The 22,928-nt window shown below is 44.6% G+C and overlaps 1 protein-coding gene across 1 annotated transcript in view; it reads right to left on the reverse strand.

Moving 5' to 3' along the window:
- The window catches only part of LOC122942502 (zinc finger protein 271-like), a 174,635-nt gene that overhangs the window by 71,239 nt on the left and 80,468 nt on the right, over positions 1–22,928 (reverse strand). The window contains exon 6 of the mRNA XM_044300167.1: positions 1,731–2,605. Within this exon, the coding sequence (XP_044156102.1) occupies positions 1,731–2,605 (875 nt within the window). The remainder of the gene's footprint in view (positions 1–1,730; positions 2,606–22,928) is intronic.

Here is a 22,928-nt window from a genome sequence, read left to right on the forward strand (position 1 = left end):
AGGGGAGGCCGGCATGAGGGGTTTTGGTTGGCGAGGGCTAGAGTAGCTTAGGAGTTAACTAGGAGACGTGCAGGGGGGAGGAGTCGAGACGGGGCGGGGAGCTGAGGTGATAAGAGGTGGTGAGCTGGGATATCGGTCACCATTTTGTGAAGCAGGAGCCGGCATCTCCCTCCCTCCCACCCCTAATTGTTTAGGTTGAAGGAGAGTCTGGGTGTTCCATTATAAAAAAATAAAAAAAAGTTAAGGGAAATTTAAATTGAAGTATAATAAAGTATTTTTTTTCTAGTTGGGCAAGGCATTGGGCCTTATTGTCGTTGTCACGAGGATCGAGAGTCATGGGGCACATGAGTGGGGTCAGTTTTTGCGGACGTGGGGTCTCGAAGGGTTTTTTCTTTGGGGTGTTGCGTTTGTCACGGCAATCGTGGCGGGGGAGGTCATAGAAGCTGGGGCTACTGGATGGTACAGGTGAATGAGAGGGCCTCAATGGTGGGGCTGGACTCTCAGAGTTGGGGCACCTGGTTGGCTTGGTGTGGCGTCAGTCAGTTGGTGTCCCCGAGCTTGTGGTACGCGGCTGGGGGCAAGATGGAATTGCCGTGGTGGTTTTGGGTTGGTTAAGGTGCATTTAGGCAGCTTCTAAGACCTCCCTCGTCAGTTATATATCTATAAATAAAAGGGTATGTCATTGTTATATCAATTATTTATGTTTGTTCATGTTATTTATATTATTTATTAAAAAACGGCTGCTGTGGCCGATTTAATCCGAACAGTGGCTGTGTGTGGTTATTTGGGATGGTGAGTGGGGAGGTTGGGTTAGTTTAATGGGTTGGTAGTGGACCCGAGCGTAGTCAATAACCCTACTCATGTTTTTGAGTGATCGCAGAACATACATACACACATATATACGTCCTTTTTATATATATATATATATATATATATATATATATATATATATATATATATATATATTACACTACTCCCCTAGATTTACGATGTGTCACTCAGAAAGACTTACTCTTACCAGCGGTGGCCCCTCTCTCTATTACTACCCCTGTGCTGTCCTCATGCTCAGTGTTTAGCCTGCAGACATCCTTTCTATCATTCCACTTGACTGCAAGTAACTAGCTATTTACAAGTATGATTGTCGCCCCTTTTTCCACATGTCTGGACATTAGCTCTTGTTGGAATCCAGCTCTTTTTATTTGGACTTACACAAAGGCCCTTGTATTTGCATTTTTATAGGAATGGAGGGCGCCCCCCCCTACCGATCACAGGCAGGGTGGTGCCTTTAGGAAACTTTAGTTTTTTTTTTTTTAAATTTCCTCTCACCCAACATTTTTCTTTAGAGAAAATGTATGTATATAAGAAATCTTACTTTCACTTTTAAATGGATCTGTCAGTTGATCGGTATTCATTCAATACAGGAGACCATGTGCGTTTGGGGACCTTTACTTTGGCCCTGATCATTGCACCAAACCCTTAGCTACCCATGGTAGCTGAAAGCAAGGTGATATTTTACCTCCCTGTAAAAAGGAGTATGTTTTGGAATAAAGCCAGTTAGTGACCACCATAAAAACACGTAAGGGTGGTCACTAAAAAGCTAAGCATGAAGAGGTCTTCTCTTATTTGTGAGTTTTTTTATGTTTAACCAGGGCTGATGTATTCCTAAAATATTTCCCACATTCTGAACATAAAAATGGCTTCTCCCCTGTGTGAATTCTCTCATGTACAACCAGAGTGGACTTCTTCTTAAAACAATTCCCACATTCTGAACATATAAATGGCTTTTCCCCTGTGTGATTTCTCTGATGTCTAATAAGATCTGATTTCTGGTTAAAACATTTCCCGCATTCTGAACATGAAAATGGCTTTTCCCCTGTGTGATTTCTCTGATGTCTAATAAGATCTGATTTCTGGTTAAAACATTTCCCGCATTCTGAACATGAAAATGGCTTCTCTCCAGTGTGAATTCTCTGATGGATAACAAGATGTGATATCTGGTTAAAACATTTCCCGCATTCTGAACATGAAAATGGCTTCTGCCCTGTGTGATTTCTCTGATGGAAAACAAGATGTGATATCTGGTTAAAACATTTCCCGCATTCTGAACATGAAAATGGCTTCTCCCCTGTGTGAATTCTCTGATGGATAACAAGATGTGATATCTGGTTAAAACATTTCCCGCATTCTGAACATGAAAATGGCTTCTCCCCTGTGTGAATTCTCTGATGGATAACAAGATGTGATAGCTGGTTAAAACATTTCCCACATTCTGAACATGAAAATGGCTTCTTCCCTGTGTGAATTTTCTCATGTGTGACAAGTTCTGATTTATATCTAAAACATTTTCTACATTCTGAACATGAATATGGCTTCACCCCTGTGTGAATTCTCTGATGTACAACCAGATTCGATTTATGCTTAAAATATTTCCCACATTCTGAACAACAAAATGGCATCTCCCCTGTGTGAATTTTCTGATGTCTAATAAGATTTGATTTCTGGTTAAAACATTTCCCACATTCTGAACATGAAAAGGGCGTCACCTCTGTATGAATTCTCTGATGTCTAATAAGATCTGATTTCTGGTTAAAACATTTCCCACAATCTGAACACGAAAATTGCCCTGTTTTTATGTGAGCTGTTTGATGTTTAACACCTCTTCTGTTACTTTTATTTTGTGCTACAGTCTGTGATGAATCAGAAGATTGGACCTGTTTGAAAGGATCAAGTGATACATTTTTGCTGTGAATGGATGAAGGTATGTCTTGGATCTTGGTATGTTCTTCATATGTATCTCGTGTGATACCATGATCAGATACTTCAAAATCTGAAGATACAAGATGTTTCTCTAAGTTCCTGGTACAGTCATCTGCCAAGAATAAAAACAGTGCTATTGAGGGAGCTCGCCGGAATATAGCTCAGCTTGCTATACCACCAAGCTGATATAATGAAAATATTCAATTAATGCTGGCTTCATACCAAAAAAGGACAACATATACATAAAAAATGTATACCATTTATCTCTATTATTGTCTAAAATATGTCACAAGCCTCTATTTCATACAAAACCTTAAACCTTCACACATAAAATAAATATGGCCAATAAAATAAATTATAGTACTTGAATTCAGATAATGTACAATCACGGTCCCTCTCTTAGTTCCTTGTGCGGAGCTCAAGCAAGATTTAGAACGATGTTATATTCCACAGTGATATGAATATTTACAGGATATCCTGTTATTTTCTTGTAATAAGCTAAATGTCTAGCGGTAGTCTTATTGTTGCCACTTTGTTAATATATTCATCTCTTCGCAGACTAGTTCAATGCATAGTATATTCATTCAGTTTAACAGTCAGCATTTAGGTAACATGTAGTATGATGCTTCTCCGCTTACCAGACTCCCAACGTTCGGTTTAATACGGCTGGTAGCAAGATACATATGTGTTTCCTTATACAGCTGCGATTCTCTTGTGCTGCTAATTCCCACAGTTATCCTGCGCGCTAGTGTCGGCACTTACTTGACCGCGCATGTGGGTTGAGAATTCCAAGACGCTGACTTAATTGAAAGCTTTAAAGCACCGCTTGTACTTCGTGGCTATGCAATTCTTCCTATTACCGCAAATTCTTTATATTGCTGTGTTCACCAGACACTTTTTGAAACCTTACAGGTTTCTTCCTCAGTGGTCAAACAGTCATATGAAAAACTAGGGACAAAGTCAATCCTTATATTGTGTTGCCTTGATCTATAGAAAACATGCATTGGGCTTATATACTTATATAAAACCTGGACCGGACTGTGCATTCACAACCATCTTTCATTTACTGTCAGACGATGCGGTATATCTATTCAAAATATATTGGGTTTCTTTTCTCCAATACTCAGATGAAATTATGTTCTTGCTTTTATGCCACTATTACAGCATGATTTCTCTTTATATAATGATCTATCATATAATCATTATATTTATATTTAACCCCTTAGTGACCAGCCTGTTTTGGGCTTTACTAAACAAGTGTTTTTCTTCCTTTTTCATCGTCGAGTTCCAAGAGCTATAACTTTTTTATTTTTCTGTCTATATAGCTTTATGAGGGCATGTTTTCTGCAGGACAAGTTGTCATTTTTTATGGTGGAATATTGGGGTACACATAACTTTCTGATTAACTTTTATTAACTCTTTCTGGGAGGGAGATGGGAAAAACAGCAATACTGCCACTGCGTTTTAACATTATACATTTTACGGCGTTCATTTTTACATGCAAATATCATAATATCTTTATTCACTGGGTCAGTACGATTACAGTGATATCAAATATATAGTTTTTTTTAGGCATTACCACTCTTTTGCAATAAAAACTTTTTTAAAAAGAAAAAAATGTTTTTACCGCTTCCCAAGACCCATAACTATTTTATTTTTCTTTCTATGGAATTGCGTGAGGGCTTTTTGTGGGACAACTTGTATTTTTCATTGGTATAATTTTGGAGTAAATGGTGCATTTTGATTACTTGTTATAAAAAAAATTCTGTGGCAACTAAGAATAAATGAGCAATTCTGTGATATTTATGTAGTCCGGGTCGTTACAGATGTGACAATACCAAATATACAAAGGAGATTTTTTTTATGCTATTTTTTTAAACTGAAAAGCGTATTTTGAATGGAATAAAAGGAGATTTTTTTAATGGAATTTGTGTTATTTAATAAATGTGTTTTTTACCACTTAAAAGTCTTACAAGGGGACTATTACATACATTCCATTTTAAAAGCAATCAAAATACTGTATTATCCCTATAATGCATTGCATTTTAATAGCAATGCTTTTTTAACATTGACCACCAGGTTGCGCCAGAGAGGCGCAACCTGTTGGAAATTAGTGAAGGCTGGTCTGGGGCCTTCATAGACCCCAGCCAGCCTTCACATACATTGACACCCCGCGATCACATCTGCCGATGGGAGACAGAGGGAGTCCGCTCCCTCTGTCACAGCTTTACATGCGGCGGGCGCCATTGCCCGTGGCATGTAAAGTGTTTAACAGCCTGGATCGGCACTCCTGCAAGTCTGGGCTGTAAGAGCAGGGCTGCGGCTCTTATGTGAGAACCGGGTCCCCGCTCCCCAGGGGACCCATGCAGCGCTTAGACTGGGTCACCATAAAAAAGCGGTGGCCCAGCCTAAGACCCCTTAGTGATCGCCGGAAAAACACCTCAGTGGTCACTAAGGGGTTAATGATTTATCCAGCAAAGAAACTCTCTATGTCCTAATTATACTCCACACTCCTGCATATACAACATTATTGCACTTCTTTTAGAAATAATAAAAAATTAAATTCAAAATTTTAAAAGGTCATTCATCTCTAATTGTGATGTGTGGGTCTGGGGTAAGGACATTTCTGATGGAAGATCCTCAAGTTTCTTCAATCAGCAGCAGAGCCAAGGCTCATAACTAGGAGCTCGGTCAAAATGCAACATGCCAAAAAGGACTAGAGCAGATTTCGAAATGTGGCCAATGATCAAATACCGAAGGACAATAGGTTCCTGGTATACAATTCAAAAAGACAAGGCAGGAGTGTGGTCAGGATGAGAATCAAATACAGTAGCCACTAGCAATACATAGGAAGAAGCAAGGAAAGGAATTTAGCTCCATCACCAGGCAGTACATGCCAGGATGATTCCTCAGGACCATATCCTTTCTAATCATTGAGCTAAATAATTGTTTTTTTATGGACCTACTTGCAATCCAGAATTTGCTCAAGCTTTAATATCTGCAAAAATGTAACTTGATTTTTGTAAAAAAATAATAAAACATTGTTGATTACCATAGAGTGCAGAAGGGACATACACTCCTCAACATTGAAATTGCAACGCGGAGAATGACAAGCCGTGAGATTATCATAACAGAGGAAGTAGCAGGAGTGGCTAAGATCTGCAGATGATGAAATTGTCAAGCACCCAGTTTCAGTCTGTGGCATGTGGGAGGGACATAGAAGCCAGGTTGAGAGCCATGTTTTTTTAGACACACAAAACCTCACCAATTGGACCATGTTGTTGTGTGATGATAGTGCTGCCATCTGTTCATCAATGTGCCAGTTATCACCACTTTTTGCAGATCGAACGGGACATAAAGACCCTTGTGCCACATAAGAAGACATTGGTATTATAGAAAGTGCATACTGGCTGGAGGGAAGAGGTTAGGTGGGGGGAGGGTTCATTTCTAGCCTAACGCAGCACGAAGGATATGGGATTCCCTGCCTTCTGGCCACACAGCACTGAAGGAAGGGGGACCCAAACTGAACTCTTACTCCAGGCCCAGGAGCCTTTTGCATCGCCCCTGCTTGAATTGAACTGTATCACTCCGGCACATCGCTATGTAACTAGGCAGAGACGTCAGCACTGTTCAACATGGTGTGTCCTAGTAGTAGTAGAGATCTCTTCTGCACTGCAAGTGAAATTGGACATTGCGTCCCAAGCTTAGAGTGGAAAACAGTGTCTACATAAATGGTTACAATACATATACTAAATGTATATCTCACCTATATGCTACCACATTTACATCCATATTTAATTTCATCTGAATCAGTGAATACATTGCTGAAAAAACTGACAGAAAAGAGAACCTAAAAATGTAACATAGAACTGTAGTATCCAGTGAAGGAGTAGAATCTGTGAGACCTCTTTACTTAGTGGTTACTACTCACCTGGACAGTTATCTGTAGTAATGTCCTTTGTACTCTGCTCATCGCCCCTCACATATGTCTCTGTAGGATTAATATTGTTCAGATCTTCATCCGGATTCACAAGCTGTTAAAGAAATATTGTAGAATCAGACAGTTGGAGAAGTCGGGTGGAAGGTTTTATATGACCAGAAAAGATCAGTAATTAAAATAGATGACAGCAGGTCTCCTGCATGAATCCAATCTGATTGCTTTATGTTTACAACCAGAAGCTTTTAACCACTACAGGACCGCCATACGCAGGATTGCGTCCTGGCGGCGGCCCTGTTATTCCTCCTGGACGCGCTGGGGCGTCATCTCCCAAGACGTGAGATTTCCTGTGAACGCGCGCACACAGGCGCGCGCGTTCACAGGATCGGCAGGTAAACGAGTGGATCTACAGCCTGCCAGCAGCGATTTTTTTTAACCCCTAAAAGGTATATTAGATGCTGTTTTGATAACTAAAATGCCAAGGCAGTATAACTACCCCACAAGTGACCCCATTTTGGAAAGAAGACACCCCAAGGTATTTCGTAATGGGCATAGTGAGTTCATGGAAGTTTTTATTTTTTTTCACAAGTTAGTGGAATATGAGACTTTGTAAGAAAAAAAAAAATCATCATTTTCCGCTAACTTGTGACAAAAAATAAAAACTTCTATGAACTCACTATGCCCAACAGCGAATACCTTAGGGTGTCTACTTTCCGAAATAGGGTCATTTGAGGGGGTTTTCTACTGTCTGGGCATTGTAGAACCTCAGGAAACATGACAGGTGCTCAGAAAGTCAGAGCTGCTTCAAAATGCGGAAATTCACATTTTTATACCATAGATTGTAAACGCTATAACTTTTGCGCAAACCAATAAATATACACTTATAGCATTTTTTTTATCAAAGACATGTAGAACAATAAAGTTAGAGAAAAATGTATATAGAAATGTAGTTTAAAAAAAAATTACAACTGAAAGTGAAAAATGAATTTTTTTTGCAAAAATTTCGGTAAATTTCGATTATTAACAAAAAAGTTAAAATGTCAGAAGCAATGAAATACCACTGTCACCACCAGACATCTGAGAAGCTCTGACAGATGCCTTTCAGAACCTCCTCCTTTGTTTTGGTTTTCCTCATCTCGTTAGCCTCTCTCAGCTGTCTTGTAGTTGGACTGATTGCATCCCTTTAAATTCCTCCCCATAATGCATTAGTGTGCGGTTTATACAACTTCCTGGAGTGTGTGTGCATGCTGATCCTATTCCCCAGTCTTCTACAAGATAAGTGTTGTACATTCATTTGTGATTTTCTGTTTGCTGGATCCCAGGTGACCCTGACTCCCTCTGTGTCTAGTGTAGGGAGCCGGTGGTCGTGTCCCCTCACTATTATAGGGTATTAAGGTGTTATACAGTCGAGGTACGAGGATATGCGATCATCTACCATTGGGATGTTCGCATAGGCTGAGCAGTCAGGGAGAGTGCCAGGTCTTATGCAGGGGTCTCCCTTTTTGTTATTTAGTTTTGGATCCAGTGAGTCATATATTCATTTTGCATTGTCTTGTTTCCTGTACACCTTCCGTGACAACCACCAAATGAAAGCTCTATTAGTGAGAAGAAAAGGAGGTAAAACTCATTTGGGTGGTAAGTTGTATGACCGAGCAATAAACGGTGAAAGTAGTGTAGTGCAGAATTGTAAAAAGTGGTCTGGTCATTAAGGGTGTTTAAGCTAGGGGAGCTAAGGTGGTTAAGGCAGGTGGAGCAGCCCTTATATTCCATCAGTAACATTAAATTGTGTGTATATATAACTAGAGATAAGCGAATTTTTGAAAAATTTAATTTGGCTGCTTCGCTGAAGTCTGCTAAGAAATTCTATTCCATGTGAATTAATTCATCACGAATCGCTAAAATCCGGTATACCCAGGCCACTCTGCCTAATCATATTCTTCTCACTTGGTGGCCCAATCCCAGTGTGGAGGCTTGGAAGTTAAACTTCAGGGAGACGCTATCACCGTGTACATCAGTGTGCAGTGCACCAAGATTCTTAGTTAATCCCATCTATTAGCTGTATATTTACTGTGCGACAGTATTTCAGGTCATGGTTACAGTCAGGTCTAATTTATCATCGTGGACTTTACTGTGCAGTGCATCAAGATTCAAGTAGTCAGCAGCAGTGGCAGTAACAGTGTGCACCAAGATTCAAAGCTAATCCCTTCTGTTAAACAAAAAGTAATGCATAAAGCAACCTTCAGTAAAAGCAAAAAAGAACTATGTGCGCCCCTGCAGGAGCTGTGTCCAAATGGCTTCTTAGTAAAACAAAATAAAGAAATACAGACAGCGCCAATAAAATAGTGATGAAAAAAGGTTATTTTAATCCATGATGTGGCGGTGCTTTTTAATCCCTTCTGTTAGTTGTCGAATTATTATGCATCAGTATTACAGGTCCCTATTACTATTAGATGCAATTTATCACCCTGTACATAACTGTGCAGTGCACCAAGATTCAAGTAGTCGTCCAATGACAGTGTGGGAGGGTAGCAGCAGCGGCAGTGATAGTAGTGGCCCCATGACAGAGTGGAAAGGGTGGCAGCAGCGACAGTGGCCCCATGCCAGAGTTGGACATTTACATCTAAAATCGTTTTTTTTTTTAAACAAGGAAAAAAGTCCTGCATGAAGAACTTTAATGGCCTCTATTACATGGTCAGTACTTTGCGTCAGCCCCAAAAAAGGAGTGGGTCCAAATCAGGCAATGTTGGGGAAGAACATTTTGCCTTTGCAGCTCATGGAGGGTGTGTTTTGCATTTTAAGAGTGGCTGAAGTGCATGTACAGATTCCAGGACATTTTAAACAGCCCTTGCATTTAAAGGGATTCTGTCACCTCCCCTAAGGCAAAAAACGATTTAAAAGCAGCCATGCAGCACAGCTTACCTGGATTAGGCTGTGCTGTTCAATCTTGAAATCCGTCCAGCAGTTAGTTCAAAAAACGAGTTTGATCAATGAGGAAATGCGTCCTGAAGGTGCCCAGAGGGGCGTTTTTTTCTTCTGAGAGAGCCCAGTCCCGCCCCTTTTTCAGTGCCCAGCCCGCCTTCCTTTTACTTCCTAACTGCCGCCCCCAGCCTGCCACAGCCTCCCCTTCCTCTCCTCCCCCTCCCTCTTGCCGAACGAAGTCTCGCACAGGCGCAGTCCCCACTGAGGGCTGCGCCTGTGCGATCATCAGGAGACTGAGGGCGGCAGCTTCATCTTCGTCACTGGGCATGCGCCGAGCCCAGTGACGTCCGATGCTCGCTCTTCCCTGCTGAGGGAAGAGCGAGCATCGGACGTCACTGGGCTCGGCGCATGCCCAGTGACGAAGATGAAGCTGCCGCCCTCAGTCTCCTGATGATCGCACAGGCGCAGCCCTCAGTGGGTACTGCGCCTGTGCGAGACTTCGTTCGGCAAGAGGGAGGGGGAGGAGAGGAAGGGGAGGCTGTGGCAGGCTGGAGGCGGCAGTTAGGAAGTAAAAGGAAGGCGGGCTGGGCACTGAAAAAGGGGCGGGACTGGGCTCTCTCAGAAGAAAAAAACGCCCCTCTGGGCACCTTCAGGACGCATTTCCTCATTGATCAAACTCGTTTTTTGAACTAACTGCTGGACGGATTTCAAGATTGAACAGCACAGCCTAATCCAGGTAAGCTGTGCTGCATGGCTGGTTTTAAATCGTTTTTTGCCTTAGGGGAGGTGACAGAATCCCTTTAAGCAGAAGACTTGATGAACAGAGTTACGAGATTGAAGACATGCGCTATGCAGGGAGCATGGGTCAGCCCTCCCTGATGCAGCACAGACAAGACATGTTCTTCCCGTTATCAATAACCATGGTTCCTATATCCAGTTGTCAACGAGACAGCCAGTGTTCGATTTCTTTATTGATGACGCCAAGATGTTCCTCCCTGGTGTGGCTCAGTTCACCAAGGCTGAACAGGTGCAGAACCACCTGACGATGCCTAGCTTTGCATGTGTGATATGATGGAGGACCAATATGAACTGTGGCTAGAGGGGAGGGTGAGGACAAGGTGGGGGATGAGGCGGCAGAGGAGGACATTGGCGCAGAAATTGCAGAGGCAGCAGTGGGCTAGCACTCCACCACTGTGTAATGCCTGTCTGCCGTTGGTTTTATGAACCCGTGCACTGCTAGTGTGTTCCTCACAGGTACTCTCCTGAGTAGTAGATGGTGTAGCCCTCCTGTATTTGGCTGCAGATCTCCCACTAATTCCACCCAGCTGGCTCACGGCCATGCTTCCACCCTGCTGGCTCACGGCCACGGTTCCACTCTCTCTTATGAGGATGCCCCTTCTTCACTCAGCTATCACCTGCCATCATCAAATGTTTGGTCGTCACCTGTCTCTTGCGCACATCCCTGACCTCTCTAAACATGTGCTCCCATCCGACTGTCATCATTGTTAGTTGTACATCTAAAGGAGTCCGCAGTGGCCTCTCCTCCAAGTCTGGACTAGCCTGTAACTGCTCACTGTCCTCACAAAGCTCATAGTCACCAAAAATTGGAGCAGAGTCGGCAGCAAATATTAATTGGCTAACAGACAGAGCAGTAAAAGCAAGAGGCAGGTTAAGAACAGGTGAGGGCGCAGAGGCAGTTCCTGGGCCATGACATGTCACTTAAGATGATGTTGAAGAGTGAGTCAACCATTCCAGTGGTGGCAGCAGCTATATGGTAAAGAACAAGGTAGGCAGCCATACAATATAGACCATGAAGGTAGGCAGGCAGACAGTGGTACGATGGCAGCAGCAGCCATACATTACTGAACATGATGGTAGGCAGGCAGACAGTGGCTGGGGCACTGTCGGAAAGGGCAAATCTATTCATTAGCCTCAGTCGGAGGACTGTGAAAACTATCACAGACCCATTTATTTTGATAAAAGTGATGTTTTTTTTACACTGGCAGGGGACAAATTCATCTTGTTTGGTGTCACAAAGCCCCTCATGAAACCCATCATCCCTTGTTGTGTCAGCAAGAAAAATATCAGGGGGATGACACTGTTTATGCCGCAGTTGTCCCTGCTGACAAATTTTGTGGCCTCTTCAAAGGACTTCAGTTTGTGACAGTCGTTTCCGATGAGCTGCCACTGCCTGACCTCGAAACAACACATGATCCCTGCTGAGGTGGCCTTCTGCAAAATCATTCAGTTGTTTACACTGCTTGTAGAGAAGCTCTAGCATCTGCAAAGTGCAATTCGAGTGAGTTGAAATGTCACGTACCAAGGTGTGTCACGGCAGACTGGTCTGTCGCTGCAAGTCCTTGCCAAATAAGAATGGCTAAAAATATATATTTTTTTTTTTTCAGAAAACAATGCACACCGAGATTTATCGTGCCAACCATGTAGGAGCATGTGTTATTTCCCCCAAATGCAGAGCAGCCACAATGTTTCTGATTACCTAACCCAATTGGAGTTGGAGTGGGGCGGGAGCCAGTGGGATATTTCCTGCTTAATGCACTTTTGAAAGTTATTTGCTGTGTGGGTACTTTTGCCAAACAGCATGGCAATGCTTCACTATACACATAATAGGAAGTAGGGGGGGGGGGGGAAGTGGTAGTGATTCCCTGCTTCTGGAGGATGTCCTAGGAGGAGAGAGTGCAAGAGGCAGATACGTGCCTGGTGTGGGAACCAGGCCAACCCAAACATGCAGGTGTCAATAAGACCTGACCATTTTGCTGCACTGCTGCTGCAGTGCTGCTTCACCGCAAAAAAAAAAAATATGAAAAGCTGTCCCTGCTCCAGGTTTCCAATAAGGCGTGCACCCTGCCACACAGCGATAATAGCAATAAGCAGCCTACATTCTCCACCAGTTGAGAGAACACTGTACTGGACGTGGATGCTGCCTGGTTGCTGCAAAGGAGACCAGGAGAAGGACACTAGTAGCTGTTGCTACTTCTGTTTTCCCACAGTAAAAGTTGATGCTGCTTTATATGGTTCAATAGAGCCGTGGTGCCTATGTTTGAATGCCCGTGGCTTATTTTAATCCTGCAGATCTTGCACATGGCAAAGCTTTTGTCTTCCACCACTGTAGAGACAGACTGCCAGAAAAGAGATACTCGCACAGAGTGTAGCTGGCCAGCTAAAACCTGTCCTAGGTTGCCAATTTGACTTACATGTTATGCTGCTAGACCTGCCAATAATGTTAATACAGTTCCTATGTTTATATGTTAGAGACAGAAATGGTTTTTCCGATAGCCTCCACAACGGCACTTACAGGAGGGTGTCCCCGCCCCTTGGACAGGAAACAATGCAGAGGCACATGATTTAAAAGTCCTCCTCCCCTTACCTATTCAGTCAATAAGAGAGGACACGGAAGTGATGCAAGATAAAAATATGTATTAACATCAACGAATTACATCATTTGAAGACGGCAAAAAGAGGAAAAAATAAAAAAGGGAGGGAAATCCCAGTGCCGTTGTGGAGGCTATTGGTAAAACCAATTAATGGTAAGGGTAAATAACCCTTTGCCTCCACAACGGCACTTACAGGAGTTATAACAGAGTAATTTACATTAGGGAGGGACCACAGCAGAAAGGATTCTGCAGCCAAAGGACAAGTCCTGGTTCCTGAGAATGTCCAATTTATAATGATTGAAAAAAGTCATAGGGCTTGCCCACGTGGCTGCCGTGCAAATTTGGTCTAGAGCAGGGATGGCCAACCTGAGTCTCTCCAGCTGTTGCAAAACTACAATTCCCAGCATGCCCACACTGCCTACAGCTATCAGCCTATAGCAGGGCATGGTGGGAGTTGTAGTTTTACAACTGCTGGAGAGCCGTGGGTTGGCCATCTCTGGTCAAGAGATACTGACATAGATTCTGCCCCTGAAGAAGATGACACTGCTCTAGTAGAATGGGCTTTTATTCCAGAAGGGGGCTGAAGATCTCTCTGCATATAAGCAAAGGAAACAACCTCTCTGATCCACCTTGCTATAGATGATTTGCTGGCCGCTTGTCCTTTATTCAGACCCATGGAGGAAGAGATATTGGAGGAAGAGATGATCGGACTGCCTAATTTTACTGGTGGCGTGCAGGTAGGATAGCACACTCCTTTTCAAGTCCAAGTTGTGGAATTTTTTTTCTTTTTCCATAGTTGGAGATGGAGGCTTGTGAGAGAACGCCTGGATTTCTCCAATCCTTCTAGCATATTGGAACAACTAATTGCAACTGGTGTGATATACCAGTTGCCCCCAAAAACACTGATTGAGGCAGGGGTGTGATATACCTATAATATACAGTATCTATATAGTGCATTTGAATTGTGCAGCATTTGTGTGCGGTTCTGCTTTGATACCGCAGCTATACAGAGGTATACATGTTATTGGAACAACTAATTGCAACTGGTGCGATATACCAGTCGCACCCCAAAAAAAACTGATTGAGGCAAGGGTTTGATATACCTATAATATACTATTGTGAGCCGGTGACAGGAGTCATTTATGAGGGGAGATATGTGTCACCCAGAATGTTGCAGAATGTTGCAGGAAGTATTATAAAGTGGCTTGTTTATACCAGGAATGTGTCACCAAGGTGTCCCACCTTGGTGGAGTAAAAACCCTAGTCCAGGTGTCCACTAAAGTACTTGAGGGACACCATATAGATAGTGTAGCTGGTTCAGCTAGTTCAGGGAGGGCTTTTACTGGGAACAGGCAATGTGTTGGGTGGGTGCCTGTTTCCCAGGTTCCAGTCCGGGACTTGAGGCATGCTCATGTCCAGGGATCCTCTTTAATCCTGCTACTGGATCTTGGTTGTGTCTCAGTCTGGAGGAAAGGCAGACAGTGTGAGGTAACACTGTCAGAGTGCACTACGACTGCTGGACCCTGCCTTTGAACACTGGTCTTGTGAGTACGGTTCCCAACACTATCTATATAGTGCATTTGGATTGTGCAGCATTTGTGTGGAGTTGGTTGAGTGGCTCACTCAGCCTTCCGCTTCTGAACCCTCCTCATCCTCTGATGTGTGCACCCCTAGAGACACTACCACTACCACCATAGCCCCTCCACTCGAGACAGAGGAATTATTTTCCCATCCATTCCCAGACCTTACCGATGCACAGCCATTCTTGGCATCGGATGAGGAAGAGGAGGTAGCAACGGCCGCCACCCAGCAGTCTGACGACAGTACCCAGATCTGCCCAAGGAGTTGCTGTCTACTCCGAGATCTCTAATGTCAGTGGTGGTGAAGGTGATTATGATGACGTGTCGATGGACGTCACGTGGGTGCCCACAAGAGAGGAAGAGGAGGGGAGTTCAGAGGGAGAGACAGAGCAGCAGATAGGGAGATGAAGGAGGAGAAGTAGGCAGTGCGCAGGAGGCAAAAAGCAGACTGCAAATGTCTGTGGAGCCAGCCCATCCACCATGCACGGTCACATCTGGCGCTCACAGGACGCTGGCAAATGGCTCCGCAGTGTGGGCTTTTTTTTAACGTGTCACCTGCTCACGATAGTGTTGCCATCTGCAGCCTGTGCTGTCAACGCATAAGTCGCGGTAAGTTAACACTCATCTAGGGATGACCGTCTTAAGAAGGCACCTGGCCTTCCATCACAGCCCAATGGGAGAAAAACCATCAGAACCTACAAAGCCACACTCCCAGCGCTCCATGTCCTGCCTCTTCTCCTTTTCCATTCATTTGTCCTCCACTCCACCTTCCACTGTGCAGTCGCCATGTTCATCTGGCAAAAGGCAGGCTTCCGTGGCCCAAATGTTCGAGTGTAAAAAGTTGATGACGCCGGATAACCCTCTTGCCAAATGGCAGACCGCCGGCTTGTCGGGAACTGCTAGCCCGCCAACTACTGCCATATACACTGGTGGACTCAAAGGCCTTTCTCCCAGAAGGGCATCCCATAGCTGTATGGCCATGTTCAGCGGCAAGTGAATATATCTCTGGCACACAGCGTCAGTGCCAAGATACATCTGACCACAGACACGTGGTCTAGCAAACACGGGCAGGGAAGGTACATAACCTTTACTGCCCACTGGATGAACCCCCTGACGGCTGTCAAGCATGCAACCCGTGGCACCCATGTGGATTTGGTATTACCACCACGAAATGCATGCCAGCCTGCCTCTTCTTCTCCTCCTCCTACTCCATCTTCCGTCTCCTCCTCGACTGACTCCTCCTCTTCCACTGCTACCGCCTCTTACGCTGCACCCCCCCCCCCCCAGATCCCCAGAACCTATTCGACATGCCAGGTAGGTGAGACGTTGCCATGCTGTTCTGCAGCTGTTGTGCCTGGAAGCCAAGACGCGGTCCGGTCCTGCACTCCTTTCAGCTCTGTGGTCACAGGCTGATCAGAGGCTAACCCCGCTCAATTTGACAGTTGGTAAAGTGGTATGCCACAACGGTGCCAATCTGCTGAGCACGCTGAAAACAGGGCAAAATGACACACATCCTGAACTTAGTCATGCACTGATTCGTTGCCAAATACCTCGGGGTCCAGGATGTCTCTGGCCATTTTATAAGATCTTTTACGGCCATGGCTCGCCTTGCTGACGTTTAGCGGCGACACCACCTGCCCGTCAGACGTCTGATTTGTGACTGCCCGACGCGCTGGAACTCCACCTTGTATATGTTAGATAGGCTGCTCCAGCAGAAACGTGCCATTAACGACTACCTGTATGAACTCTGCGGCAGGACAGGTTCTGGGGAGTTGTTTTTTTTCCCACCGTGCCAGTGGCTGCTCATGCCCGACGCATGCAGACTTATGCGGCCATTTGAGGAGATCACAAAACTGGTCAGTCGCAGCCAGCGCACTATAATTGACATTGTACCTTATGCCTTCTTTCTGGAGCATGCATTGCGTCTTGTCATTGATCAAGCCGTCGAGGAGCAGGAAGATGAGGAAGTCGCAATGCTGAATGAATTCCCAGGGGGGGCTACTCCAACTGAGACAAGTCAACAGGAGTCTGTAGAGAAGTCAGAGGAGGATGGTTTCAGGAGGGGGGGGGGGGGGGAAGAAGAGCAAGAAGAGCATGCTTTAAACTATTCTGGGATCCCAGGTGTTGTCCGTGGCTGGGGGGAGGAGACTGAGGACGACATTCTCCTGGACGATGAGCAGGAGCCAGGCCGCTCCACCGCTTCCAATTTAGTGCAAATCGGGGCCTTCATGCTCCAGTGTTTTAATAGGGACCCCCATATAAAAAGCATAAAGGGCAAGGACCAGTACTGGGTGGCAACGTACTTAGACCCCCGGTACAAACACAAAATGGCAGACATGTTACCAGCATTACAGAGGGCTGTCAAAATGCAGCACTTCCAGGCCTTTCTAAGAGGGATGCTGCATTCTGCTTTTGTGGGCACTGGCAGAGGAATTTCCAATCACAGAGAAACAGTTGCGGTACCAATCCAACAGTGCATGCAAGAAGAGGGCGGGTTGAAGATGTGTTGGTCACTTCGGATATGAAATCATTCTTTCAGCCAACTCGACGACAGCCGCCCTCTGGATCCAGCCTCAGGGAATGCCTAGAATGACAGGTGTCCGACTACATCGGGTTAACGGCCGATGTGGACGCTCTTAGAAGAGGGGAACCCCTGGACTACTGAGTGTGCAGGCTTGACCTGTGGCCAGAGCTGGCACAATTTGCCATGGAACCGTTGGCTTGCCCCTCGTCGAGTGTCCTATCCGAAAGGACATTCAGTGTAGCAGGGGGATCGTGACTGATAAGCGCACTCGCCTAGCTTACGACAGTGTGGACTACCTCACATTTCTAAAAATGAATGAGGCATGGATCGCGGAGGAATTCAACACATGCGATGACAACATTTAATTGAATTTCCTAATGCCAGCCCACACATATCCTACAATATCAAGAGCAAAGAATGGTCCCTGTCTTATGTAAATAATTATAAGGAGGCATAAAAGGCCATTTCTGTCCATTGAATGCCTAATGTTTTGGGCCTCAGAGGAATTCAACACCTGTGACGACCACATGTTATCGAATTTCAACTATTATCATTAGGGTTTTTTTCAAGAGGGGGGGGGGGATTTCGTTAGTCATGTTTTGAATCCAATTTTATTTTTTTAGTTCTTTTAAACATATTTATTTGACCTGTATTTGCACTGGCCTGCAGTAAAATTGATATCCAATGACCGTGAAATCTACCTCCAGCCACATAATTACTTGTTCTTTTCTATACATTGAATGACAAACCTGATTGTCTCTGTGTGTCAAATGATTGAATTAATTATTTACTATTGATCACCTATAACTGATAATGAACTACTCTGTCACCATCTTCCCAAATTTTTCCCTCCTTGTGACACTAGGCACATCCAGGCCTGTGTCTTGGACAGGGGATTGGCCAGCACATTACACAAGGGAAGAGGAAGCAGTGGTGTGACCTGCAGGCACTGGTTGTGGACCCAGGCGTTCGTCCAACCTATTAGGGTGCTTTCATGCCATGTGGCGAATCATGCTGGTGGTGGTGAGGTTGCTAGTGTTCACGCCCCTGCTCATTTTGGTACAGCACAGGTTGCAAATGAAAATTATTTTATCATTTGCACTTTCCTCAAAAAAGCGTCAGACTGCGGAACACCTACTCCTTGGCAAGGGAGATTGCCGCAAGGGGGTAATCCGGGGAACAGTAGCAGGCCTGTTTTGTGTGACCCACCTTCTCCCTTTTGCCACCCCACGGCCTCTTCCAGCCTGTTGCGGTGCTGCTGTCCTCGCTTAGCTTGCCACCTTCCCAGGTTGGGTCAGTGACTTCATCGTCCAGCACCTCCTCTTCCACTTCCTCACTCTGGTCATCCTCCTGACTTGTTGACCTAGCAACAACTTCAGTTATTGACAAATGTGTCTCATCCTCATCATGAACCTCTTGAGACACTAATTGCGGTTGACTTATTGGCAACTGTGTCATCATCATCCATACTAATTGCCGTTCCCCACCATCATCTTCTGACTGTGGATGCTCTAGAGTTTGGGAATCAGGACACAAGATCTAATTTCCCTCTTCAAGCGGGCTTGGCAATAGGCCCAAATTAAGGAATGGCAATGAAAACAGATCCTCGGAATATCCGAGTGTGGGATCACTTGTTTGCCAAGTCTCTCCATGTTGGGTGGAAGGAGCATTAGGGTGAGGATTCTGTTGACCAGACTCTTGGCTATTGAGACTGGACTTTGTGGAAGACAGCTTAACCGACTGGAAGCATTATCTGCTGCAATCCAATCGACCACCTGGTCGCACTGGTCTGACTTCGAGAGTGGTGTCCTGCACCGCCCTGCAAACTGGGACATGAAGCTAGGTATCGTAGAGGAGTGTGTTTCTTGTGCTCTGGCAGCAGGCACAGTTTCACAGCGCCCAGGGCCACGGCCTCTGCATGCACCATCAGCAGCACACCCACTTCCAGTTCCCTTAATGCTTGCCTTGCGTATATTAAATAGTATATATGCTTGCAAGTATGTCACACGTACAGTAGCGCTGGTTTTGTAAGTGCATGCGCAAATAAAGTACACAGAATGTCACAGATATTTTTAGGATGCGCACACGTTAAACAGGAGGTATAGCACAAGTATTGTCACCGTCACCAGCGGCTAATAAAAAATTACACTGAATGTCACTGATATTTCGGATGCGATAACGTTATACAGGCGATGTAGCGCAGGTAATTTAACTGTCCGCAGCTGACATTGTCTACGGAAAAAGTAAACTGAATGTCACAGATATCTTTAGGCTGCGCACACGTTAGACAGAAGATGTAGAGCAGATAATGTCGCTGTCTGCAGCGGCCAAACAATTGCAAGCTATTTAGCGCAGGTTGCGCTAAAAATATATATTGCTGCCACACACAATAGTCCTTAAAAGGACTTTTGGGTCTATAACAAGTACAAAAGCTAAAATATTGCTTTCCATCCCTATACCATCTCTCCCGTCTGCTCTCCAGCTCTCCCTGACTAATACTGAGCCGAACACGTGTCATCGGGTGCTATATAGCTCCCAATGACGCGTTCCGGCCAGTCAATCACTGTAATGCCAGCAGCCAACATGGCTGCTGGCATTACAAATATGGCATTACATTGAATCACAGTACTTACCTGCATGTTCATTGGCTGTGTAGCAGCCAACAAATGTGAGGGGAAGAGACTCTAGCATCGAACTCGAGCACACACGGTATTCGGCCAAACACCACGATGTGCCAAGCATCAAGATGCTCGAGCCGAACTAGTGTTCGGGCGAGCATGCTCACCCGACAATACTGCTGATGTGTCTGCCAAAAAATGTGATGCCTTTTTTAAAATAGGTAGGGAGGCAGGGATCTCCTCCCTTGGGGTACCAGCTGCTAAGTGATGTTTCAATTGATTTAACCAGACGGACAGAGTTCTGGCTGTGCAAGTAGAAGTGATGCTGGGACATAGCATGACCGTGTTTGTCTCCCAGGCCTTTTTTAATAAACTTTCAGATATCTTGTCCATAGGATCTCATAAGAAACCCAAGTCTTTGAACGGCAAAGAGGTCTTCCTTGAAATGAGGGCATCTGGGGCATCGATTTTCGCCATTCCCAGAGATCTGACTCAGTCTCAGCAAAAGGATATTTCCTTTAAAAGGAATTTGTCACAGCTGTTTCTCTTTCAGGATACCTCCATTCTTTGGATATCAGGGATTTTATGTTGTTATGAATGGGGAAGACTTCTCTTTCTCTCCCCCATCCCCTGGAACATTTGATCTAGAAAAAGTGGATTTATTTTTCCTCCTCAATGTTCATAGTGACCCTTATGGTCTTTAGAAAAACAACGGTTTTCCTGAGCCGTTGTCTGAGGAGTCAGAGTCCGGATCAGATATTAGTTCCCCTTCATCTAAATCAAACTCTACATCAGAGGCAAAGAATCCCGAGGACAGAAAACAACAACTGAATAGGTAAGGGCAGGAGGACTTTTGAATCATGTGTTGATACTGCCCAGGAGTCTAAACCAATCACAGCCAACCTCACACTAAGCATGTGTGGGAAATCCCCTGAGCATGAGTGGGAAAGCTTCTGGAGTCAGTATAGACCAGAGAAGAGAAGCTGAGAAGACATTTCCAGTCAGAGCTGTGTTTTATGGGAACAAGAGGCCAAATAGGTATTTAGAACGATTATATGATGTTCATATTGTTAATATTGTGATTAGAACTGTATTCTGAACCAGTTATATGTTTATTTACAGTTCCACCAAACTACTCACAAACTGCGCAAATCGAACTGCACACAATCTGAGACCAAACTACCATAAAAGCAATCAGTCCTCAAATAATTGCATACAAACAAACCAATAGCAAATCTCAGATATGCCTCTCAGAGACAATATAAAGTGCTTAGATAACTTGGGGCTCGTTCACACGAACGTTTTTTTGCGTTCCGTATACGGGCCATTTTTTACATTCCGTATACGGAACCATTAATTTTAATGGGTCCGCAAAAGATACGGACAGCACTCCATGTGCTGTCCGCATCCGCTGCTCTGTTCTGTGACCCCACAAAAATTATGAGACATGTCCTATTCTTGTCCGACAAGAATAGGCATCTCTATAACGGGCCTCCTGTTCCGTTCCGCAAATAGCAGAAGGCACACGGGCGGCATCCTTGTTTTAGGCATCTGCAATTTGCGGACTGCAAAAAGTGGCACGGTCGTGTGAGCGAGCCCTTAGGCTCTATTCACACGTCCGCAAAAGGTTCCGCAATTTTGTGAAATTGGTACGGACCCATTTATTCTTTATGGGGACAGAAAGAATGCGGACAGCACACAGTGTGCTGTCCACATCCGCATTTTCCGTGCCGCGGCCCCAAACTTTCCGATCGCAGTTCCGCAAAAAATAGAACATGTCCTATTCTTGTCCGCAATTGCAGACAAAAATAGTCAGTTCTATGGGGGGGGGGGGGGGGGGGTGCCGGCCGGATGTATTGCAGATCCACAATACACTACAAACGAGTGAATGGACCATTAGAGTGAGAATACGGATACTGAAGAGAGAAATATATCCACCACTTATGTTGAATGACAAGATTGAACAGTTAAACCACCATCTTATGCATATCGCCATTTTGTGATACATTATGTAACACGTGTTTGTACATGGACTATCTGCTGCGGAGGCAGCAGTGTTATATATGAAGAAAAGTTGAAGTTAATAAAGAAGTTAGTTTAACCACTTCACATCCGGGCCATTTGCAGCATCCACAACATGTACTGTTTAAAGTATCTTAACAATTGCATTGTACCGTAATGTATAACTTTGCATTTATGTATCTGCAAAATCCCTGTTAACAGGCCTATTAGGTGCAATTTGTACATCCTACCACTAGATGGGGGTAGAGCTTAGGTCTTATATATACCCAGGTCAGGCCTACTGGGATAGATCAGATTAGTTCAGGTCAGTGGTTAGTGGAGATCAGTTTGGTTGAGACCACAGATCAGTGTGGATATTGACACAGAGAGTGGAAAGGTGCAGATACAGCACTTCAGCCCTAAAGAAAAGTTGTAGTCCAGAAAGGGACAAGAGAAAGGAAAGATCCAAAATTATCCAAAGGATAAAAGCTGTGAACCAGGCATAAAGGACCTTTGGGATATTTTAGGTGAAGGATACCATAGCCTCCGGCAACCTCACCAAGAGCCCACCGATATTGAAGTAACCCACTGCTCCAAAACCCAAGAAACCTGACAAGCCCAAAACAGCGGATTTGCAGAATTAACTCTGTACCATCTAGAGACTGCATAATTGTACTGCTGCAACTAAGAGACATCCAAAGTAAAAGTTGTGAGTTGCCACTGTCTACCTCATTATTACTACCTATGGTTGTACCACCATTAACGGTACTGGCGTCACGACAAAAACCATCAAGAGACTCAGCCGCAACAAGCACCCTAAGCACCCCTAACATCAAGGGTACCTCAACCACCATCTTGGCTGATGCTTCCTACCATAGAGCATGCCCCGGAGGATTTCGTGCTGTCCACCTCAACACTGTGCTGCCAGTCCAGGGAGGCTTTCTGCTAACTGTGAGTAAACTGATCAACTGTGTGTTATACTATTTGGCCCCTAATTGGTCCACCGTGAACCTCACATGTTCCCCCTGCGACTGGCTGGCTGCACATTTGCCCCGTTCCGACTAGGCCTAATTTTGCAAATCTGACACACGTTATGTTGTAATAACTTTGGAATGCTTTTACTTATCCAAGCCATTCTGAGATTTTTTTCTCATGACACATTGTACTTCATGACTGTCGTAAATTTGATAGAGAATATTA

The sequence above is a fragment of the Bufo gargarizans genome, chromosome 6 (assembly GCF_014858855.1).
Source record: "Bufo gargarizans isolate SCDJY-AF-19 chromosome 6, ASM1485885v1, whole genome shotgun sequence".
In the NCBI taxonomy this organism is placed as follows: Eukaryota; Metazoa; Chordata; class Amphibia; order Anura; family Bufonidae; genus Bufo; species Bufo gargarizans.